A 22,032-nucleotide genomic window follows, 5' to 3' on the forward strand; every position below is an offset into this window, starting at 1 on the left:
GTAGATCGTGTTTGATAGATACCACCACATGAGGAGTTTCCCTCCTCCAGCTTGATGCTGGGTTCCAGAAGCGGAGAAGATGGGATTGGGCTCATCTTAAGGTAAGGGAAGGAAACCAAAGTGGTTCTCGTGCACAAACTGGTTCCCGCGCTATTATGATATACGTTGTAGTGGACAAACATTATGGACCCTGACTCGAGCCCGGCCTAGCGGGAAAACCGTGTCACAGATGTGGAGCACGCAAGCCTATCAACGCACCAACATCGCACTATTCTCTACTCCCGTATATCTTGGGACGTATAACGTTGCCCTCGCCCAGTAGGTGCTTCCCGTCGAGGGCACATGCTGGGAATTTTGCTCGACGCATCTTTGTTGCCGAAGGTCAGGTTCTGACTCTAGAATTCCAGAAGCCCGCACTAGTTTCACAGGTTCATAATTCATGTATTTTTTTTTTTTTCTGTCATTCTTTCCAATTTTGGAATACCAAAGACTTTGACATTTCAAACGGTCATCATGTTATCGGTGCGTGTCGCAATTTTTATTTCTTGTGATAAACTTTAAGCATGTTACGTTGTATAACTTTGTACTGCATTCTCGTAGATTGAACTCAATGAAAATATACCATGCAACTCAATTGATCATACTCTTTTTCCGTTTTAGCCCCGGTAGAAAATTGCCGAGAATTTGGAAAGAGGTTTCGTTGTGAGCCTCAGTCTCATTTTAAACCATCTACATTTTTCCGTGAATTTAATTCGCTGTCAAGATTCTCACGGTTCTGATTACTTTTGTTGGGAATTTTACCCCATATGACAAAAATTTGTAAATCTTGCGAGCCATTGCCCTAATCCAATCACATGCAAAGTCTGCAAAAAGTGATACTTGGAATCGAAAATAGAAATTAAAGTCAAGCGATTTCTGAGCTTTTATAAAAATTCTTAAGAATTTTCCTTTATTCGTGAAAAATTGATTGTACATAACTATTTCACTAAGCCTTTGTTGTGATTAATTTTGTGGTCAGGAATCTAATCAAAGTTTGCCGGAAAATTCATAATACTAAAATTCCGCGTTGAAGCGTATCCTATGATACAGGCATCATCTCGTTGTGTAACCATGAGGTTGTATGATATATAAGCCCAATTCTCATGATAGAGGAACAGATTCACCTAGTTATAATATGGATGGATTAAGTCAGTCTTGTCGAAACATCAATACGATAAACAAGATACGAGAAAAATTTCAGTATCGTAATTCGCGTCACATTTTTCTTTTGGTATAACTTCTACATTTCTAATTATGGAGAGACGAAATTTTAAGGCAAGCTTTATAATGTAGTTGATTAATTGAAGCCGTCGTGAAAGTTTTCCAAAGATGGCATAGCTTCTTGCCACTCGACCCGAAACGTTGAAGTCACCGAGACAGTTCATCGCGTCGCGCTTGACCTTCAGTATATTGCACTTAATGTCCTACTAACGCATGTGGCCTATAATTTGTTAACTATGGTGCACGATCTCTCGCCGGACACACCTTCAGCAATTTTGTTGGTTCTACGTTGAAGCGTCTATCAAACAGCAAAAGACATTTCCAATTGCCGTTATTTTCACCTCAAGCAGGCTCCCAACTTATTCCGAATTCCGATGTGATGTTGGAATCGATGTATCGATAATACGTGAGTATGCAGTGCCGAATACAAAAACTCCGTAAATATACAGCGGTACGAAGAACCATCCCACATTCGTGTTACTTCGCTAGTTCTACTCGGGCGTTTAATCAACCATTTTCTCAAAGATTTTTTTCTCCACAAAATCGGCAGAAGAAATCAGTCGCATATATTTATGTAAACTTGAATACATTACGAAAAATGAAACCCTGTAAACTGAAGTCTCGGTGAACAAGATATGGGATGTATTTGTCCGTCAATTCATCGATCCACATAAATTTTTCAGTTCAAAGCAAACCTCATACGAATCCCGTACGTGGAACGAAATTTTTTCTGTGCACTCTTCTATCCAAGTTAAATATGCCGCTTCAAAACATCATAGCCTAGGTAAACAATTCAATAATAAGTATCTCACAAGCAGGTATGAGCAACATGAGTTGTGTATACATCAACCATAAGTCACGTATGGAACTTACATCGATATCTTCCACGCTTCATCGGAAAGCTAAAATTATGTTTATTGTATTGCAAATTCGCAAAATCATTGAACACTACTGCAATACGAGATATCATCTGGTTTGTTTTTAAAATTAATTGGATACCACATTGCATAAAAAATCATCGTTACTCAACTTGCAACGCTGCTAATCATAACATCCCGGGGCTAACGAATGCTGAATCATTTATCTGGGGCTTAGCGAATCTGGAAACACTTTCGGCTGCTATTTGTTAATTGGCGAAAGTCAACAGTGGCGATCGCGAGTCCCGTTGCGATTCAGCTCTTTTGATCCACACATTCTGTGAACGGATTCACAAACTACCTCGAATTCGACATCGTTTCAAGACGACGTTCTAACTTCATTGTTTTGTTTTTTGTTAAGTTCATATACAATATACAAAAATTTTACATTGAGCACATGAACGTAAAATACAATATTTCTTTCTATCTTGCAAAGAAATTAGATTTCCACTACATGTCAGGCCTAGAATTCACTAATTCACTTACGAATGGAAATCTATGCGGAATCACTATAGTGAACGCATTGGTATGATCCTCATTGTCGCATTAATACTAAGAGTTCATAGCAACGAACAAAGCTAAGACAATGTTGATCTGATAGTTGGAAACCATTTAGGTCTTCTGCCCTAGTTAAAGGAGTTATATTAACAAATTTCGGTGAGATATTTCTTAATTACGACTTGCTTTCAAAATAACAAATAACAGAGTCAACCACAACTCGTGAGATTCGCTTGGATGCGAAGGTTTCGGGACATGGGATGATCTCTTGTGCTTTTCTTAACTCAATAAGTAGTCTTGATAACTGCCCGAATGAGGGAAAAAGTATTTACTCCACAAAACGAACTTACTTCGTGTGAATTATTGGTTTCATCTGAAGAAATATCATTCAACTTGATATGATATGAGGATTGACACATTGGATCACGGAATGATCAAACAGATCAGAAATCGTCATACTATTTAATAGAGCAGTGAATCGGGCAATATAATGTGGCATTGTAGTTGCTCAAACAAATTGTTTATGGCGTTGATTAGCATAAAAGATGTTCGCCAAGTAAATAAAAAAAAAATTAAAATCCCGATCCAAATATTCTGTATGAATTACTGATCACAAAACACATGATTTTCCACTCCAGAATGCGATAGACACTGACATTGTTTTACTGTGATTCTTATCAACATAGTTCTCGATACCTTCCGTGACTCTACGGGAACTCTGAGTATCGTCGGTGCTCACTGCATTGAAATAAAAGACAGATTTTCAGGTTTGATGAATTCGTAACAGAACGATAAATGTCAAATCGTATAATTTGTACATGGGTACTGCATTCCGCGGATACGTCTCATAAGAGGAAGAGGGGAGGGCCCGCCACTTCCTAGTCTGGTAAAGGCACGATATGCGACAATGCAGGAAGGGGGCATTCGGTCAAGGCTATACTGCTTTAACAGGTTTCGAAGCCTTAAATTATAGTTACCATCTGGGAGTAAGTATGCGAAATCGAGACAGAGCATGAGATATAGTAGTGACTGGTGGAGTGGCACTTGATCCGGACCATTCATGAAATTGATCATGACGGTCACGGTCGCGTTTTCGCGCCAAGCAATTAGGCACCATATTGGTAAAGATCGTTTCACGTGTGGATAGGTTCAACCATAACGACGAATGCGTGCTACAGATTGAGACGACTTTCCTCTGGAATATGAATTGCGACAATTACAGAAGTTGTGAATTACATAGCAGCCCCAACGCGACATCCACTATCAACAGGTCAACTCGTAGCCACATATAAAATAAAGCACGACAGTTTCGTGTCTCCAGGTGTACGTAAAGGCGCTGCTTCTCCAGGTACCTACTTTCCATTGCGTTTCTAGCTAGAGTAATTTTCTACCGTTTGATCTGCTGGCAAACTGTATATATCTATGCACGCACGAGATATCGTGGGCGATCAATGCATCGTGTTCTATGTGTGTGACCTCGATCATCGCACAAGGTCGATACGAGCCCACCGCAAGGAATGTGCCACGATTTCATGCTCGTCTGATTGTTGTATAGCTTGGCACCGTTACATTATAATATGAAATGAGCATTTCAGCCGAAGGAGCTATGCGCAGTTGTGGCCTGCCTAAATTCTCATTGGTAGGTAGTTACGGTAGGTGGTACAAAGATGCTGGCAGTACAGGCGCACAGTGAGAAACGCCAATTTTTCTTACTTTTACATAACAATTACTGAAGAATTACGCGAAATACTGATTCGTTATTAGGAGAGCGAAATATAACGAATTTCTCTCTGCGAAAGCGCTACATAGGCGGTAATGGAATCTCTTTAATCGGAATCAAATGAAACAACATCGTGACGTTTCCTGTTTTCACAAACGAGGGCACCTGGTCAACAGGTTTGTTTGGTTCATTTCTCGGGACTCCGGTAAGAAATCGTACACAGCATCCCGCTGACCGGTTAGATTCATTACGCATACTTTTTTCTCTTCTTCTTTCTCCTAATGGAAATCGTCAGCTAGTGTTGGAAATTATCATTTATCGCATAATACGATTGAATCGTACTTCGCTGATTTATACCTATAATCGGATTGTCTTTCCTAAGAGTCCGCATCCTCTCAATTATTGTTACTACTTTATTCGACAATTCCTCTAAAATGAATATTTGACAGCGAAATGGTATTGCAAAGTCTCTGGACTCAAATCGGTTACAAAAACTTGAACGTCAAAACACAACGATTTTCAACGTGATTTGATATCGGAACACTCGGTTACCTTCCAACTGGATCTGAGCAATTGAATGAATCATCATTGATCGAATTGCATGAAAAAAACACAGTTTCTAAACATCTATGTACTTGTCAGGTCTAAATGTCATTTTGGGTACATATAAATATGTGATTCACAGGTTTTTAATTTAGCGTTCCAATAAATGATAGGGTGAACACTCTTGATCAAAATTAGGTATGAGCTATAAAGACGGCCCAGATGAGCTTACAGAGGATACATCACGTTTCGAATGCGATGATTTTATGGCAGTGATTAGTGAGAAGGCGCAATTTTTACTGAGGTACTGATGAGAACTACGTGTATTTTATACGTCCATAAAAATTGGGCATCCAAATAACTAAGACCAAGCAATGGTCAATTAACTTACGAGCTCGAGTCAACCATCGTCGATAATATTTTCCAAACTCCTTAAGTTTATGAACAATTAGAAAATAACGTAACGAAACGAGTCAGACTGAGACTGAAACGAAAAAATAAATTTAACGGTAGAAGGAGGACCTGTTAATTGTAAGTGCAGCAACGATAAGAAGAACTTTTTCCCTATTTGCGTAAGAAATATTATATACAGATATTTATTGATAATTAATATACACATAAATACAGAGAGATGACTAACATCCCGTGGATTATCCTAATCAATTTCAGAAATTAAGGCTTATTAATACCTACTTATGTACTTGTGTAGGCATCGGCAGTCTTGACATTACTTGTAAATTAATATTAAACGGAGTAAAATATAAATTAAATTGAAAATGAAGATGAATGCTAACAAAAAACATGAGAAGCCAATGACTTGGTCGAGTGAGGTATGGCTTTACCGGTCAACGTTTCTACATTTTTCTTACGTAAACTGAGTCACAGTACCAAGTCGAGGCAATAACACTTACGTTTGCACAATAATCTTTAAAGTTTGCCTAATCACGTACTACAACTCGGGTCCTTGGCACTGAATATAACTTTCTCATGAATATTCTTCGAGTTGACCTCGGGACACGGTCTATTTACCATACTCTCCGTTATAACCTTGATAAGCGAGATCTTGACCGAATGATACTGGCGGTCCTCCCTGATGGCCATGGTAATCATTTTCATGATAATCATTGTGATTGTAGTTATTGGCATTCTCTTTGTAATACGGAAATCCCACGCCACTTTGGCTGTACACTGGAGGGTGATAGTTTTGCACCTGAGGTTTGCAGAGCTTGAAAAATCCTATTAGGCCTGGTATAACAATCGCTATGAAGCCCAAGAACTTCTTGAACGAGGCCAAGCCCAGAATCAAAGGTAAGAAGAGCAGTAACTTTAATTTGAACAACTTTAAGATGATCAGCATGGGAATCAACAACTTCTTTAGCCGGATTCGAGCTGGAAGAAATTAGAATACCAATTTTTTATGTTCCGTTATCAGTCAAACATCCTGTCGTAAAATGATTTAAGTAGCTACCAGAAGTGGGGTTTGGCATCCATAGAGTACTTACAGAAATGAGTGTCCTTCTTGTTTTCAATTGTGTCAATCTCATCAGCAATCTCGTCCAAGAACCTGGGTGCATATACCTCGTTCTCTCCAACAGCTTCACTTGGTATTTCAACCTCGAACGCAACGGTCTTCACGAACTTCTCGGCCTTTCTGGCAGCAAATTTCACCAGTTGATCCCACTCACTCTCTTCGCTCCTGTAAAACGCAGGAAGATAGGTTTGATAAAGACGGCACGCATAAGTTCACGTGAATTACGGGACCGATACATTGCTCTAGCTTGAAATTCTTGTCAAGCTTAAACTACCAAAGACTACCAAAGAGCAATTGCTAAAGTTAGCAATGCTGAGATGAAACTTAATTGCAGTTCGCATGCTACATTCCGACTTGCTGATTACTCAAGTACATCCAATTCTATGTGAACTATACCATCCCTAGCTGATAAAGGATTTATTATACCTGGGAGCACTGGAGAACTCGTAAGGTTGACGGCTAACCTCGCGTACAACGTCCCTCGACATCCTAACGACCCTGACGTTGCCGTTCAGGTTATATTCTTGCTGGTCAAAGAACTCTGACAAAGAATTCAGCGCTCTGGACTTGAAACATTCGGCGAGATCACCATTCAGACAAGCAGTGTTGGTCCTAGCCAGAAATGGATCCACGTTCGGCCCTGCGCCCAGGCCTATCCAGTCCAAGAGATCCTTGCCCTGTCGCGTTCCATTTGGACGACCTTGCGGAAATACGGGAGGACCTGTAGGGCCCTGAGTTTGAAACTGCTGGAACTGCGGTCCTATAGGAATCCAAATTGTCATCAAACGGGATTAAACCAAACGATTGTAATTCATCTAGACCATTTTACAATTTATATAATCTACTACTTGTTGTGAAATATAACGTAAAGTGCATTAGCTGGCCGGATGTTTGAGCTACTATATTGCCAAATGATTCGTTACATTACTTGCAAATAATTCAAGACAGCCTGATCATAAATATTGTTTTAAAGCCGATGAAAAGTAGTCGCAGGCACGAAGTAACGCTCTGCTCTTTATTTACTGACTTGCTACATTACAATATATCTGAACTCAGTTTCAATAGATCACGTTAAGCTGGCTGTTGCTAACAATCTTCATTCAATGTGTACGATGAGGTACCGATAGAATCCTTAGATCCTCGGTCGGTAAGATAAAACCTAGCAGCCTACATACGATGAGGTCAACTTACCATCCTGACTCTGTCGAGGCTGGGAATCTGAATCTCCAAAGCTGACCCTCCCACTCGACTGTCCGTAGGAAACCGCCACGGCACAGCTTACCAACAGTAATAATCGTGGCTTCATCATCTCAGAAGGTAATGTTTCAACTGTAAATGAACGTACACTATCATTAAAAACTGTTTGAACCACGCTGCATCTCCGCCATTCAAGTTTAGACATTGTCTCTCGTCCATTGCAGGTATTCAATACGGCACAGACTTACGCAAATAGTTTCAACTCGATTAAACGCGATATATTATCAAATGCACATTTTACTATTACGAACTTATGTATGTACCTTTACATGTTTCTTGTCATGTTCTCACCACCGAGATGGAAATATCCGATTTAAGAGTGTTTCACGTGAGATATTGTTCAAAAATGTGATTTGTTAGACAGGTATTTTAGGTTACCTTTAATCTCTCAAACGTTATTCTTGCCCTACTTTGTACAGGGATAATACATAACACTTATTGATTTTCCATGTTTATTATTGTGATTAGGCTTTCGTCTGTATGCAAAATTTTCAAAGGTTATCTAGTCTTGAAAAAGATCTTAACGCATCACGCGCAAATTTGTTTGCACAATCGGCTAAAAACAATATTTCTTGTGATGCTATGTAAGCATCCGTATAGAGTACAAAGTTCATATCTCACCAGTGAAAAAAGTGTCTACTAACTGTTGTATAAATTCCACTTCCATTGGTATCCCGGTCAATCTATTCAACTGATTTCATTAAAAAGCGAGAATATTGCCAGAAAATAAAGGAGAAATTAATAGCAATAAACATCACATGAATGCACATGACTTGATTATGCCTCAGGATTCGAAAGAGCTATCGGAATATCTGAATGTGACTAGCATCGTAAAATATCCGAAATAAGAAAGAACAAAAATTATACAGTTCCGAATATCCGAATACAAATGTGCCATCGAAAGTTCCGGAAAATGTTTATTCACGTTTCTTAAATAGTATGACACTTGGAAAGTTAAACGGTAAGTACAGGGACGACTTACCAAATATGACTCTGGCACTAACACCACTATACGCACAACATCCCAGAGGAATTTTCACAAACGTAGTGATTCATATCCGTGGAATAGGATCTCAACATTAGTCTGGCGGATTGTGTATTATAGTTCAGTACGGTCCACCAGCGACTGTCGAGGATCCCGGTACGACTACAGAGTTCCGTTATATGAACGGTCCAACACCAGCTCAGAATTTTAATGCCGGTCTTCTTTATCAAGTTTACTGGTATCGTGAAATGACATGATTATGTTGAACTAAACCCGTTTCGAGTTCAACCCAGACCCACGAATTTTTGACATACTAGGTAAGGCAACGAATATTACGGCCAGTAATGATCGGATGATAAATGGAAATGTCAATATTTACTAATTTCTTGCTACTTGTAACACTATGTGAAACGATACTTCAACAACCGTTTTATTAATCTGTTTATTTAGACCTTAAATACCACACGCCGATTTTTAGATTCCATCGTGTATTTTGACGTACCTATACTTCCATCTAAAGTAACCGCCCAAACAAGTCAAACAATTGTACCATGTTTAAGAATCGTCATAGAACGTAGATATGCAGATCAACTTTCTGCACGTACCGTACGACATACAATGATAAATATCTGCAGTTATGTATTTAGTTCCATTAAATAGTGTAAAGGAAAAATAACACGTTGTGATGACGTGCACTGACAAGCGAAACCACTTACCAAGCGACGGAGCACCCTCCAAATGAATACGTTACACCCAGGAATTTACTTGAAACTTTGACACTTTCCGTAAAAACGCTTAGATCGCACTCATTATTCGATCCAAGAACTTGAGACCCTTCGGAAGACACCTACAAGAGCGAATTGACTGTCCTTCACGTATTCCGAGGATATATATGAGACTCCAGGTCCTGGTAGGCAGCCACGTGGGGTATTATGAAACAAAAAGCGCAAAATCGAAAGTGAAAGTGATCACACCGGATGCAGGATCGGAACTCCACGCCCACTGGCTTCGAAGATGTGTATCCGACGTCAAGATGCATCATGTGGCCCAATCGCAACTTCTTCCGCATTTCTTTTTCTACCAGCATCCAGCCTAACCTAAGTGCAATTAAATGAACCACCGAGGATATAACCAGAGGTGTTTCGAACCATTAATCCTCGCACCCGGATTCTCAGCTGCTTGGTTGATTTACAAATTTCAGTTCTTCACGAAGCCCTGAATCACCTTAGAAGTGGTAATTCGAAAGTACAGTGACTCAGTGAGACTCACACTCGCACGTAAGTGCGGTCGGAAAAGAAAGGTTCATGACCTTGCTGCACCCGGCAGACTATATCTGTATATGTTAGCATTCAACTTTCGAGTTTGTGGTGGCAGTCGTGATCTTCCAAGTATCAACTATATATATTACGTATGTAATTGTTATACGTGCATATGTTTAAACAGTGTGGGAGAAAAATTGTGATTAAAAAACTTATTTTACTTTCGGACAATACGTTAGACGAATTGTAAACATTTTTCCACCTCCAGTTCAGTACGTTCTGCGGAACTCGTGTCTTAACAATAGTTTGGGTTTCTGAGTAGATGTTCTGTAATACGTTTTGTAACCTGTTTTCATCACTGCATCAGTATTGGCGCCGGATCTTCTCGCAGATTCACGTATTTGAAATCGATGACTAAATATGCTGTAACTAACTTAACTGCGTTGTGTGGTAGGCGACGGCAATTGGCAGCTACTTTCTACCGGACCTGAAGCGCCCACTTGCAAAACGGGGCAGAGCAGTAACAGCATTGTTTATATAACGGATGCGATATCTTCGTAGAATAACTCTCGTGAGATTATACGGTAAACAGTTGTACGAAAATAAACTGAACCAAATATGTAAGATGATTTTAGTGAAAAAAGATTTTTTTTATTCGTACACTTCATATACATATATATATATATATTACATATTTTGCTATCAAACAAAATATAGTACATCCGCTCGCAGTATACGTATTAAATATTAATACAGAATTTCACTTCACACTCTGAAAACTATCATCGATCTATGGTTTGCAATGTGTCTTAAGATAGATATAAATATAGTTACGCGTATTATGTTACAAATAAATAAAATAAATATGGACAAATTAATCTAAAACATTTTCATGACACGTCATTCGTGTGATTTTTGAACACGTGATGTAGTCTATCTTTTTCTACATAATTACGTATATTGATTGCTATGATTACCCTGATTTGGTAAATCACTTTCAACGAAAGTCAAGTAGCCACTGATCGCAAAGATAAAATATAATCTTCGTTTCTGACAATGTTATTCCAAACTGGGCACAAGCAATCGAGGGTTATTCCGTCACCGTCCAACGCTTTCTTTTTCTTGAACACCGTTATTTTGGCTGATTATGGACCGTGGCAAGGCGACACCTATAAGCTACCAAATTGGAACAGGTGTGGGACATGATTGGAAAATGTTCAATACAATACATTCTCAGATCACTGGCCTTTGTACATCCGCGAGAAAATAAATGGAAATATCTTTCTTCCAGCACATTCTTGGAAAGCTAGTATTTTCGAAGTCTGTGAAGCGTGTGTGGGGTGCCCAATTTTTAAACAGAACTGTAAAACGACGCTGGCGCATGTAATTGACTGAAATTCTCAATCTTACACACTGGCGCATCCGAAGTTCCCGATAACAACATTTTGCGCATGGACTTTACGCATCACCAGTGACGTCATTGGGCTGAGTTCAACCTAAAGCTTGCGCGTTTAGGTTAGGTTTCATGAAACCGGGCCTACACCTTTGGACCTCTTGATTGCCCTTGATCTACTTTTTTTAAAATTATTATATTACATTTTTTTACTTCTCAAATCAAGCTTTCCTTCACAGGTATTGGACAAAATACATGTGTCACGCATGTGGATGAGCGATATCTGATTCGTGTAATTACATTGGCGCATACGGTAAACTTCACTCTTATCAGAAATCGCCAACCTCACTCACCTTTAACTCAATGTACATACTATTTAAAGAAAATACGTGAGTGATATCCCGTGTCTGATCGATCTTATACCCTTCTCTGGCTATATATAATCATCTTCAATTTCTTCTTCTAACTTATAACAGGTAAAGCATCGAAAACTGACAGAATACGCGGATTTTCATATTTTACTAATAGCTGGCGGCCACGGTAAAGAATATCATCTACAAAACTGTTGCTTGTATAATTGAACACAGCGTTTAAAACAATTTACGTTGATACATTTTCCAGTAACCCTCATCAAAAATCTTTTGAATGTTTTGAAGATGTTTTGAATGTGCTAAGATAAAATGAATATCAAAAAAATTCTTTTGACGATACTTTCTTCTCTGTTTTGCACGAGAAAATCATACTATTTGAAAGAATATAATCGAGCTCTTAGAAGCAATACTCTTCCTGGAATCTTGACTAGAGCCATATCCACATTTTGTATGGCCCTTATATATTCGTTTTTGACTGATAATTTCTTGAGCAAATTTGAAAATAGTCCACATAATCGAATGGTATGGAAACTGCAATTTGATTTATAGTTTTTGCTAGATTCCTACTGATTGTGTAACCAAAGAATTTGGCAATGTGGATTTTCGTTTCCACTTTTAGAGTTCACAAATTTTTCGCCTCCAATTAGCGGGGTCTCTGTAGCTTGACGATAATCTCAAGGAAAGTAGCGTTTTCAGTTTGCTCACTAGAGCAATCGATAATCCAGTCGTAAGTAAAAGCTACAACAGATTTTCTTTCGGTGACATGTAAGCAGCTCTACGACGTGCTAATAAAAAGAGACGAAATGGAAGATGGTGTGAGTCACGAACACGTCTAGCTAACACGAAATTCTCCTTGTAGTTTCAGACTTCTCTGATTATGAGAGATCCGTAAACCCATTGAGTAAACCGCACTGCTCAAAGTGTGACCAAGGAACGCGGATAAAATTAAATTCAATGAAACACACCTGTTCCACATATTTTTCCTGCTTTCTACATACATCATCTACATCCTATGTGTTACGCATGACTGCGAGTCGGTTATATTTTTCGAGCTTGGACTAGCTTGTTTATATCCTGATACGTGGCAAGCATCGCTTGATTTTGCCCCGAAGAACTTCCTCGGCTTGCGCATTCCGTGTAAACTTCTTCGCACACAATTCCATCCTGGCCGTCTTTTGCCGCTTTCATGTATTTGAAGAACCTCAAGACATCCGGGTTGTCTGATGTCGGTTTCCGCAGCTCGTTCAATTCCTTCGAGAGCTGGGCTGAAACGAGGTTTGAGTACGGCGCGTATCGTGCCGGACTTCTGTACATCGCACAAATCGCGTACTCCCTGCACGGTTCGGTAGAATGCCCCAATCTACTGAAGACAGCATCCAGTCTTGACAGAAGCGGTGAATAAAATGGATCGTAGTTTGTCAGTAGAAGAGAACTTGTGGGAATCTCGTGGAAAACCTGCAAACAAATTTCAAATAAAAATAATTTATAACTCACTTGAGTCAACAGTTGATATAATGTCACAGAATTATAACTTCATATCTAAACGCACAGTTGTTCTTACAATGAATCGTTTCTTTAATTTTTTGCTCTTGCAAAAAGTGCAAGTTATTATGATTATCCCAGAAATGAAAAGTTCAATTTTCATGATATCTCCACGATTTGAGGTCTAAACATCAGCTCCGACCGTTTTCAGATGGATTTCTAGGTGCGTTCGTGATCAATTTTTTTCTGATGATAATCTCGACAATGAATTAACCGATTTTGACGATTTTGGTCTCAATCAACGAAGTGCTTCTTAACTCAGAACTGATTATATTTTAAGTTGGATCGGTTCAGTAACTTTCGAGTTCTTTAAATTACAGAAGCAAAGATAAAAACATTTTATTTAATAAGGTTTTGATCTCGAAACGCACCTGAGCAAAAATTTCTTAAACCGGCCCACGAAGGTCAAACGGATTAATCAATTGTTTTTAGTGAAATTAGTCAAATCCTCAGGCTAGCTCAGCAATCGAGTAACAAGACAGAATTCAAGAAATATGACGTCTCTTTTACTCTGACGTTGGGCTAAAAATTCGGTTACGAGTTGAAGATATCTTCCGTTATTCAGTGGAGGCTTTAACCATCCCAAAAAATCCTTGATTCCAATGTTTGAAGCTCGCATTTAGTTATAAATGCTTCAGCTTTGCAGAAAACGGACATGCGTTGAAGAGGTGATGATTTGTGATACAAATACGTGAAGACTTTACGAATTCGTACATATCAAAGAAATACAATATGAAACACCGAAAAGTGAAAGGTAAATCTTTCTTTTCAGTAAATGTATGTATAGTTATTCGCAGAAACATGTATACGTAATGCGCAAATCTACTTGCCACATTCGACAAAATTTTTTTGCTCTTTAATTCTTCCCACTCACTAATATTAAACATGTCAAATTTGACGATCGTCCCGATCCGACAGTGACTGTCATAGACAAGTACTTCAATGTATCTCATGTCAGTAACGATTAAAGTTGAAATCACGTAAAAATTCGCTTTTTTCGAGATTAACAGCGAAAATACTAGACTTATCACAAAATAATGTGAACCTTTCGTAGATAATTTCATCCGCTATAAAATCATGTCATTCAATTCATTTTCAACCAAAGCAAATTTATTCTTTGCTAAAAAAAAGCTGCTTTCAAAGTAGAATTATATGTATTACATATTGTTCCTTGTAATAATTACAAAATAAATTTTCTGAAGTTTGAAATTAATTGAATCGCATGATTTTATAGTGGTTGGAATGCTTTACAAGAAAAAACCCACAACATTTATTAATAAGTCTCGTATTTTCGCTGTTAATCTCGAAAAAAGCGAATTTTTACAAGATTGCAACTTTATCCTTAAGTAACTTTTGAAAGAGTCGAGTTGCCAAAAAATTATTGATGACCTTTTTTGTAAAACATTGAATTCCATACAAAAATATGCATCGGACGTTTGTGTACAATGCCTCGTTACTGAGCTACAAGATTCAGAAACAACAAAAATTATTTTCGAGTATTAATGAAATGGAAAATTGCGTTTAGGAATCACTAAATATTAACATTGAGGGCTCAATTTATAACATGCGTCTCATTTTCTCTTCCTTCAACTATTAAGCGTGTGACTTTGGAAAAAAAAATACAGTCCATTTTTTTGGACCATCCTAATATGTATATATACTGTTGTAAAGTGAAAATGATGTATTCTTGAAGTCTTACAAGTCTGTGTTAATAATGCATGAACCACCAACATCGGATTTATCTAGATAACGAAAACTGTTTACATTTTGTAAACCCAATATCATCAAAACTACCGAAATGTTCAGAATTCACCACCTGTTGAAAACGGGTCTAAATGCCAAAGACGGTCATAGTTAATGCACGCGTGCCTCAAAATTGCTCACCAACGAGCGTGTCCTAGCATCCATTTGCTGAGCATGGCGTACGATTAAACATCAGGCGAGTAAGGCGATGTTTATTACACATTTTAACAGAGTCTAAAAATTACATGACTCGCTTCAAGCGTCGCGTCGTCAGCGGAACGATCTCGGGTCCTACAGTAACCCGCGTCCTGCCGTGAAATTAGGTTTGCCAGAAAATACTTGGCCCTACACCTGAGAGATGCAGCAGGCCTTACAGACAAAACCGGTTCCCAGTCCGTTGACACGTGTTTTTTTTTTTCCTCCAGATTCCAAGTATCGTCAGGCAGCGCCCACAGTGAAGGGGTGCGCATCGACTGAAGTTTTATACATGGACCCAAGACGACCTAAATACCAAGCGAGTGAAAATCACCAGCTCAAACATCCCGGCAACATGTATCAAACCTTCGTTAACGTTCAAGAAACATTTGACCATGAACGTAACTGCCGGGGTTACTGTGATGAAGAAAAACTTTAACGCGGAAGGAATTTTCGTTTCAGAAGCATATTACGGTACGAAAACATCCGTCGTGGACACCCGGATACGACTCGAGTGACGGTGACTGTGAATACGTAAAGAAGTAACTGAATTAATATTAAAGAACCAGTGGGGGCTCGACCGGTAAATTCTCGAGGATGTGTCTGCGATTGAATTGCGGAGTACGTCGGGCCATTCGAGTGATTGAACCGCTGCCCACTTTTATTAGGGAAAGTGTCCCACTTCAATACAACGACGTGCCGCGATGCTCGGTCTTGAACTTTTCGAGCATCGCTAATTAGCCTCGGACCGGCATAATCTCGATGTCCATGACTTTGATCCCCCAGATCCGCGGAAATTGAAGTTAAAATATTCACCCACCGCGTCGCTAGTCGATTGAAATTTAAACGGAAATGATGAATTTTGTGGTCAAATGATTCTAAAGGTGAACGCTGCGGCGTTACGTTTCACCTGAAATTTCAATCAGCGACACTTTCGTGCCACTTACAGCAATTATCGCGAGTTAGTTGGCCGTTCAATATCGCGAGTGAAGTGGCCGCCGACCGATTGAGAGTAGTCAGTCGGTGCAAAAAAATACCACACAGTCGCCGAGTAGAACTTACAATGAACCAATATGCTCGTTGAAACGAGTACAGAACGTCGCCCATAACTAGAGCATACAATCTCCATCGTTATAATTTTCTTCCAAAACATACGATACGCGAAACAAAACAAAAAAAAAAAAACTATAATAATTTGGACGGTTTTTACTAGCTATATACATATTAACTATCTGTTACGAGTAAAATTGAAGTCTCAACACAGGCGTGCTCTGTGAAGAATACAGTCCATGACCAGACAAAATTACAGCCTTCGTTTGGTAAAATTGAGCTATAACGAGATAATGGTCAAATCTAACCTGTAGAATCGTCGTGATGATAGTAACTCAAATTACCTTGTAATCTTGCCGCTTGGTAGTCCCCTGCATTGAATTCCTTGAGTAGTAATTATCCGACAAAGCGTTGCCATACGATATTCTCTGATTTGCTCCGGGAATACCCATGTACTGGGTCTCGCTCTGCAGCACACTCGGATGACTGTACATCGCCGATGCTGGCAATGTTCCTATCGGCTGATTGTTCATGTAGTCAGCATTGTAGATGTCCGCATTATCCTTGAACTCGAAGCTCTCTTCTGGTTGATTTGTGGGTGTCTGTGATACCTGCGAGAAGGTTGACACGCCTAGAACAGAGCAAAGATATTTTAGATTTCTGGAAAACAATCGCTTGATTAGATCGACCCTTCGATGGATGGAAGTTTATTTCACATACGTTCTAACGAATCGATGCAAGATTTATTTGCATGAAATGTTATAATGCTATTATAATTGTAATAATGCAAGAGATTAGAAAGGCTTGAGATCAATCAATTTCTAAGGTGTATTTTGAATTTCGCATTTATGTAAATTCTCTAGCACCTATTGAATAATCAATTGAATAGCAGCTCGTTAAGTTTCAGTGACACTATTCAAGTGAGAGCATATTTTTACCGTTAGAAGAATTTTAAATCCCAGTACTTCGTCGATACTGATCGAATTCTAAACTTTTACTGGTACAACGGGTTGCAGCTGAATGTCACGCTCCCGAAAAAAAGGTTAAAAACTTTTGTAACCTCTGGGAGCTCGAGTGCTCAAATCATTCGTAACTGCATACACGATATTTGGTTATACAAGAGAAATTTCTGATTGAAATTTATGTACGGTTTCTATTGATAAAAAATAAGGTACCGGGTACAAAATAAGAATGAAGTTTGTTGCTGTAACCAGAAACCTAATGTGTGTCACTATTCTTTTTGATTCTAATCAGTCATACGATATTTCCTCTCACTTTCGCGATAATTTGATGGTAGTGTACCTAATAATAAATTGATGCTGAGGATCTAACTGACGAAATGTAGTAAACTAAACAAACGCATTTAATATTGCAACGACACAAAAATTAGTATCAACAATTATAACCACACTAAAACATTTTTGTAATTACGAAAAAGACATTCGAAATAAGGTAATATTAGCAAATTATACTTAATAGTATACAAGTGTAAGAGTTGTGGACTTGCCTTTTCCGACGAACTTCCCGATCGCTCCAATGATGCTGGGTAAAAACATTGCGATGAGAACGCTCTTAACGATCTGCATCCCAATGAATAGCGGCATCATGAGCTTTTTGAGGCCAAATGCTAAAAAACCAAGCCCGAACCCTGTTAAAAACGAACTCTTTTCCTGAAAAAAAGCTGAAAGCAGAAACACCAGCCAATTATAGCCGCTGTTAGTCCATAAGCCATGCGCCGCGTGAGGTAGGTCGATATTCATTCGTTTCGCCATACCATCACTCCCTTTGTCCCTGTACTTGGATCAACGTTGTATGAGTTTTTCCGGGTTTTGCGTATGATAAGCTATAGCGGTGCAGCCATGGGGTAAATTTTAATGATTCCGCCAAAAATTGATGAGGTTTTTGAGATGTCCATGTGATTGTGTCAAAAATGTTGTGTGAATGCATAATTTCCATTTAACCTCAAACCCTGTAACCATAGTCTAAGGCGTACGGATCCAAGCTATTTGCCAATTGTGATAATATTACCAACTTCTGATAACGCTACAAGATGCTTTGTCATCAAGTCCATCAAGATTCAATACAACATTACTTAGTTATGTGCGAATGAATGCGGGCATGTGTTACTTTTTGATAATAATATTCATTATTTAACAAGTGCACACCTGATGTCCAATATGTGAGCCAGTTAAAGATGAATCAGATTCATTCGCGTTACATCCAAAACCAGGAATCTTAAGTTTTTACATGAATCTTAATTATACCACCTCCGTTTCCGGCCTTACACGACTTAATTATACACCATGCAAGGATGGTCGTTGCAAATGCACAAATAATATACAGAGACACGGAACAGAGTAGGTTGCACATATATTGCGTGGCTAAGGCTGACAAAAGTTTGCAACGGCCACAACCATTGCTATGGTGTTACACTTACCACCAAAAAATGTTCGCGAAGCTCTTGCTAACGACACGTCGGATGGCATTTTGAATTTCAACACATGCTGCCTGGCATACCGTGAAACCTTGTCGACGACCGAGTTTTCATTGCCACGGACATCACTCGTCTCGACGGACCTCGGATTTCTTACGATCTGAATGAAATCTGTGACGTTGTAAACTTCAAAGTTGGACATCTTCTCAATCAAGTGTCCAAAGTCCGCCTCTAGGCAAGCTATTGATAGCGTCTTATTGCAGCGCTGATTATTTTTGTCACTTTTATCCTGAACCGTTGTTTCTTCTTTGCCTAAATAACTGTCCGTCCGTCGGAGGGAATTCCGAAGATCATCAGATAAACCGATCGTTTCTGCTCCACCCAATTCACTTTTTTCCATAATGTTGCTCTTCTCCTTCTGACGTTCAGCTCCCAGCCTCGTGGCCTCACTTTCATGCAGTGACTTGACATCGGTAAGAATAAGATCCGATACATCTCTGTCAAACTTCGAAGGCTTCCACGGTAAGGAATGAAAATCTGACTCGTTGTGATCTGAAGCACCATCAAGAGAATCTTCTGGCGACGGCGTCTCCTCAGCTCTGTGATTAGCAAAATACTGATCATTGTGAATTACATTTTGTTCCAGTTTATCCTGGTAACTAATGCTCTTTGGAATTTTCACACTGCTCTCTATTGAAGCCTTCGAATCGCGCAAGGTCGCATCTTGGCCGCTCACGAGAAGGGCTACCACTGTCAGCACAACACTCACGCTTAGTCGAAATGCCATGCCTCCCTTTATTTCGCCCTTGACGAATTAACTAACAGCTAATTTTCCTCCAAATTGCGTTGTAGCATAACTACGATCGGCAGATCTTCTGCAGTATCTTGAATGGGGTAAAAAGTAAAATATACACATCGTGATAAACGAGATATTTTGCAGAGATACGAGAGAAATTTTTGTCGATTGAATACTAGTGGCTTCTTGCTTACCTCTCAACCTCGTGCTGTGGGGAATTCCTTGCTCACCTCCAGGCAATTTAATGCCAAACTGATGGAACCGTTCTCTGTATCAGGGAGCTCTGTCTGAAATCGGTTGAAAAATAACAAACAAAATGAAAAACAACAGGTCTGATCGAATTGGGGGACTTGCGAACCGGTCTGGCTCGACCCAGAAACCCGAAAAAACAAAAGAGCGACTTCACCAGTAAGTGTATGGTGGCTGGTATGTTGTATAGGCGATGCTTCCTCGTGGGTCGTTAACTTCCGCGACACGTTTTGATTCTAGCGAGGAATAGCTTATGATATAAACTGGAAGCTTCGTACTGGTAAGAATGAGCGGAAACCACAAGACCGGAAAGAACTGACGGTCAAACTATTTGACGGGGACGGTTAAAAACGCGAGTAAGCTTCTTTCGCGTCAAGTGGGGGATTATTATAGGGTTCATGATGCCGCAAGAAGAGACGTGGAAAATTATTCGCGTCTGAACGTGGCAGCAATAAAGGTAACCGAAAGTCTCAAAGTTCATGTGTATAATTAGCAAGTGAATAGATCAGCTTTCCAATTGCATATATCATTTTTATTTTGATGCAGCTCAACCCGACAATCGTTTACTACTTTTACCGTGCTCTTTATGTTCCAGCCACGGTGTATGAGTCCATTGAACCGTAAAACGCTAGAGCAATGAGACTGCAGCTTCGAAATATATATTTAACCCTTTGATCATTTTTACGATCTTTATACAAACCGTGATCGCTGAATTAACGAAACATTTTATACTGCCGTTATTCGTGCCAGATGTTTTTATTTATTTATTTTCTTTTTCAGAATGCTACGAAAAGAAATGCGTACAGAATTTGAATTGCCTGTGGTAAACGGAATTCGATTAATAAATAAGCAATGGCGAGGTTAAGGCTAGAATCCGCAAGCCCTCCAGCGATTTGACGTCGGTAACACCGGTCGCATTATTTCTGGGGCACTCGCCCAAACCACCTCTCACTTGATTCTTTCGAAATTACCATTAATTATGAGTATTCTCATTTCTGTTCCGCCGAATAACCGAACTGTATTAGATACATTTGTTAACTTCTGGGTATTTCTAGGTCGTCATAATCCCGGCTAGAATAGGTGCTTCAAATAGTTTTCACGTACCTATGCAATATTATGCGGATAGTAATTGGTTGAAAGAAAAAAAATGGTAAAGCTGACCTGGCTACTGAATTACCCACCTTGCATAGTATGCCCAAACATGTTGATAAAAAGAAACCACACCGCGAACGTAACCATGGTGGACATAAGTGATTTTTGACTAAACACTGATCAGACAATCGCGAGACCGATCATTCAGCTAATCAAACATATTTCTTGGAATTAACGTGATGTTGTACTTACCAATGATGTTTTTATGAAGAACTCTCAGCAGCAACGGAACACTTTTCCACCGTGCATGCCTCGCACCGTCAACCGGTCAGTGAGGTTTTCTCGATGACACGCGAGTCCGGTAACAGTAATAATAACTAAGTTATTATTGCTAGCTGATAAAAATCCGTATGATCACGTTTTGTCGTCGGTTGAGATTCGAAAGGCTTGGAAAATCGGCTGATTATGCTCGGCGGACGACGCGGCACTGGCGAGTGGCGTCAGGGAATTGACTGGATTGGACGCTTCGGTACGTCCGATCTGGGTTACCCGGCCAGCCACCATCAGCGCTGGATCTACAAGTTTGTTCTCCACTTGTTCCGGCGCACCGGTGTTCCTCGGGTGCTCATACACACGCGCATAATTGTCCCTCCAAATAGAGAACCCCGAAAAGAGGTCCTAGGTATCTCAAACTCGTCGTTAATTCGTGTCTCGGGCGTTGCCTGACTCAAGATCTCCCAAACTCAAGAGATGTCTTTAAAACGTAAGAGGAGATGGAAGGAAATGAGCGTGAACCCAAGTGCACACATTTTGGAAACCTCCTGATCCGGCAATGTCCAAGTTGTAGGTAATTAGCGTTGTAACAGACTCGTTCCTGCATTGCTACCCGTGTTTTTATATACTTATCGTGTTATCCACTATTCACGTGTATTAGTATCGAAAACAAAAAGGACACTCATCATTCACCTACACTCCCACCAAAGCCGTGTAACATGGCAAGCGTTTCCACTTTCCTTCTTACCTGTCTATCCAATTATATAGATTGATGGCTGGAAATGCAATTATCTGTGTATTTCGTAACTGGCATTACATCGTAATCATTCTAGAGTCAGTCCTCTAACAATATAACAATGTTAATAGCCTGAGTCTTCCCTAATCATAGTACATAATTCATTGTAATCCCTAACGGAACACCAG

At 39.5% G+C, this 22,032-nt stretch overlaps 2 protein-coding genes across 5 annotated transcripts; both read right to left on the reverse strand.

The window, feature by feature from the left end:
* Positions 1–5,510: 5,510 nt before the first annotated feature.
* LOC124300678 (uncharacterized) lies at positions 5,511–9,583 on the reverse strand. Of its 2 annotated transcripts, none has more exons than XM_046755007.1 (5): positions 9,428–9,583; positions 7,661–7,798; positions 6,896–7,229; positions 6,441–6,634; positions 5,511–6,327 (listed from the first exon to the last, which is right to left on the reverse strand). In XM_046755007.1, exons 2-5 carry the CDS (start codon positions 7,776–7,778, stop codon positions 5,960–5,962), a joined length of 1,014 nt encoding a protein of 337 aa, XP_046610963.1. In that variant the 5' UTR covers positions 7,779–7,798; positions 9,428–9,583; the 3' UTR covers positions 5,511–5,959. The 2 variants fall into 2 exon arrangements, with proteins under 2 accessions (XP_046610963.1, XP_046610954.1); XM_046754998.1 differs by lacking the exon at positions 9,428–9,583 and adding an exon at positions 8,709–8,875.
* Positions 9,584–10,621: 1,038 nt separating this feature from the next.
* On the reverse strand, positions 10,622–21,407 carry LOC124300663 (uncharacterized). Of its 3 annotated transcripts, none has more exons than XM_046754969.1 (6): positions 21,088–21,407; positions 19,689–19,781; positions 18,702–19,582; positions 17,772–17,945; positions 16,609–16,895; positions 10,622–13,189 (listed from the first exon to the last, which is right to left on the reverse strand). In XM_046754969.1, exons 3-6 carry the CDS (start codon positions 19,483–19,485, stop codon positions 12,773–12,775), a joined length of 1,662 nt encoding a protein of 553 aa, XP_046610925.1. In that variant the 5' UTR covers positions 19,486–19,582; positions 19,689–19,781; positions 21,088–21,407; the 3' UTR covers positions 10,622–12,772. The 3 variants fall into 3 exon arrangements, with proteins under 3 accessions (XP_046610925.1, XP_046610932.1, XP_046610940.1); XM_046754976.1 differs by lacking the exon at positions 21,088–21,407 and adding an exon at positions 19,901–20,108; XM_046754984.1 differs by having other exon boundaries at positions 10,623–13,189; positions 17,772–17,891; positions 21,088–21,402.
* Between the last annotated feature and the right edge of the window lie 625 nt (positions 21,408–22,032).

The sequence above is a fragment of the Neodiprion virginianus genome, chromosome 1, assembly GCF_021901495.1.
Source record: "Neodiprion virginianus isolate iyNeoVirg1 chromosome 1, iyNeoVirg1.1, whole genome shotgun sequence".
NCBI classification, from domain to species: Eukaryota; Metazoa; Arthropoda; class Insecta; order Hymenoptera; family Diprionidae; genus Neodiprion; species Neodiprion virginianus.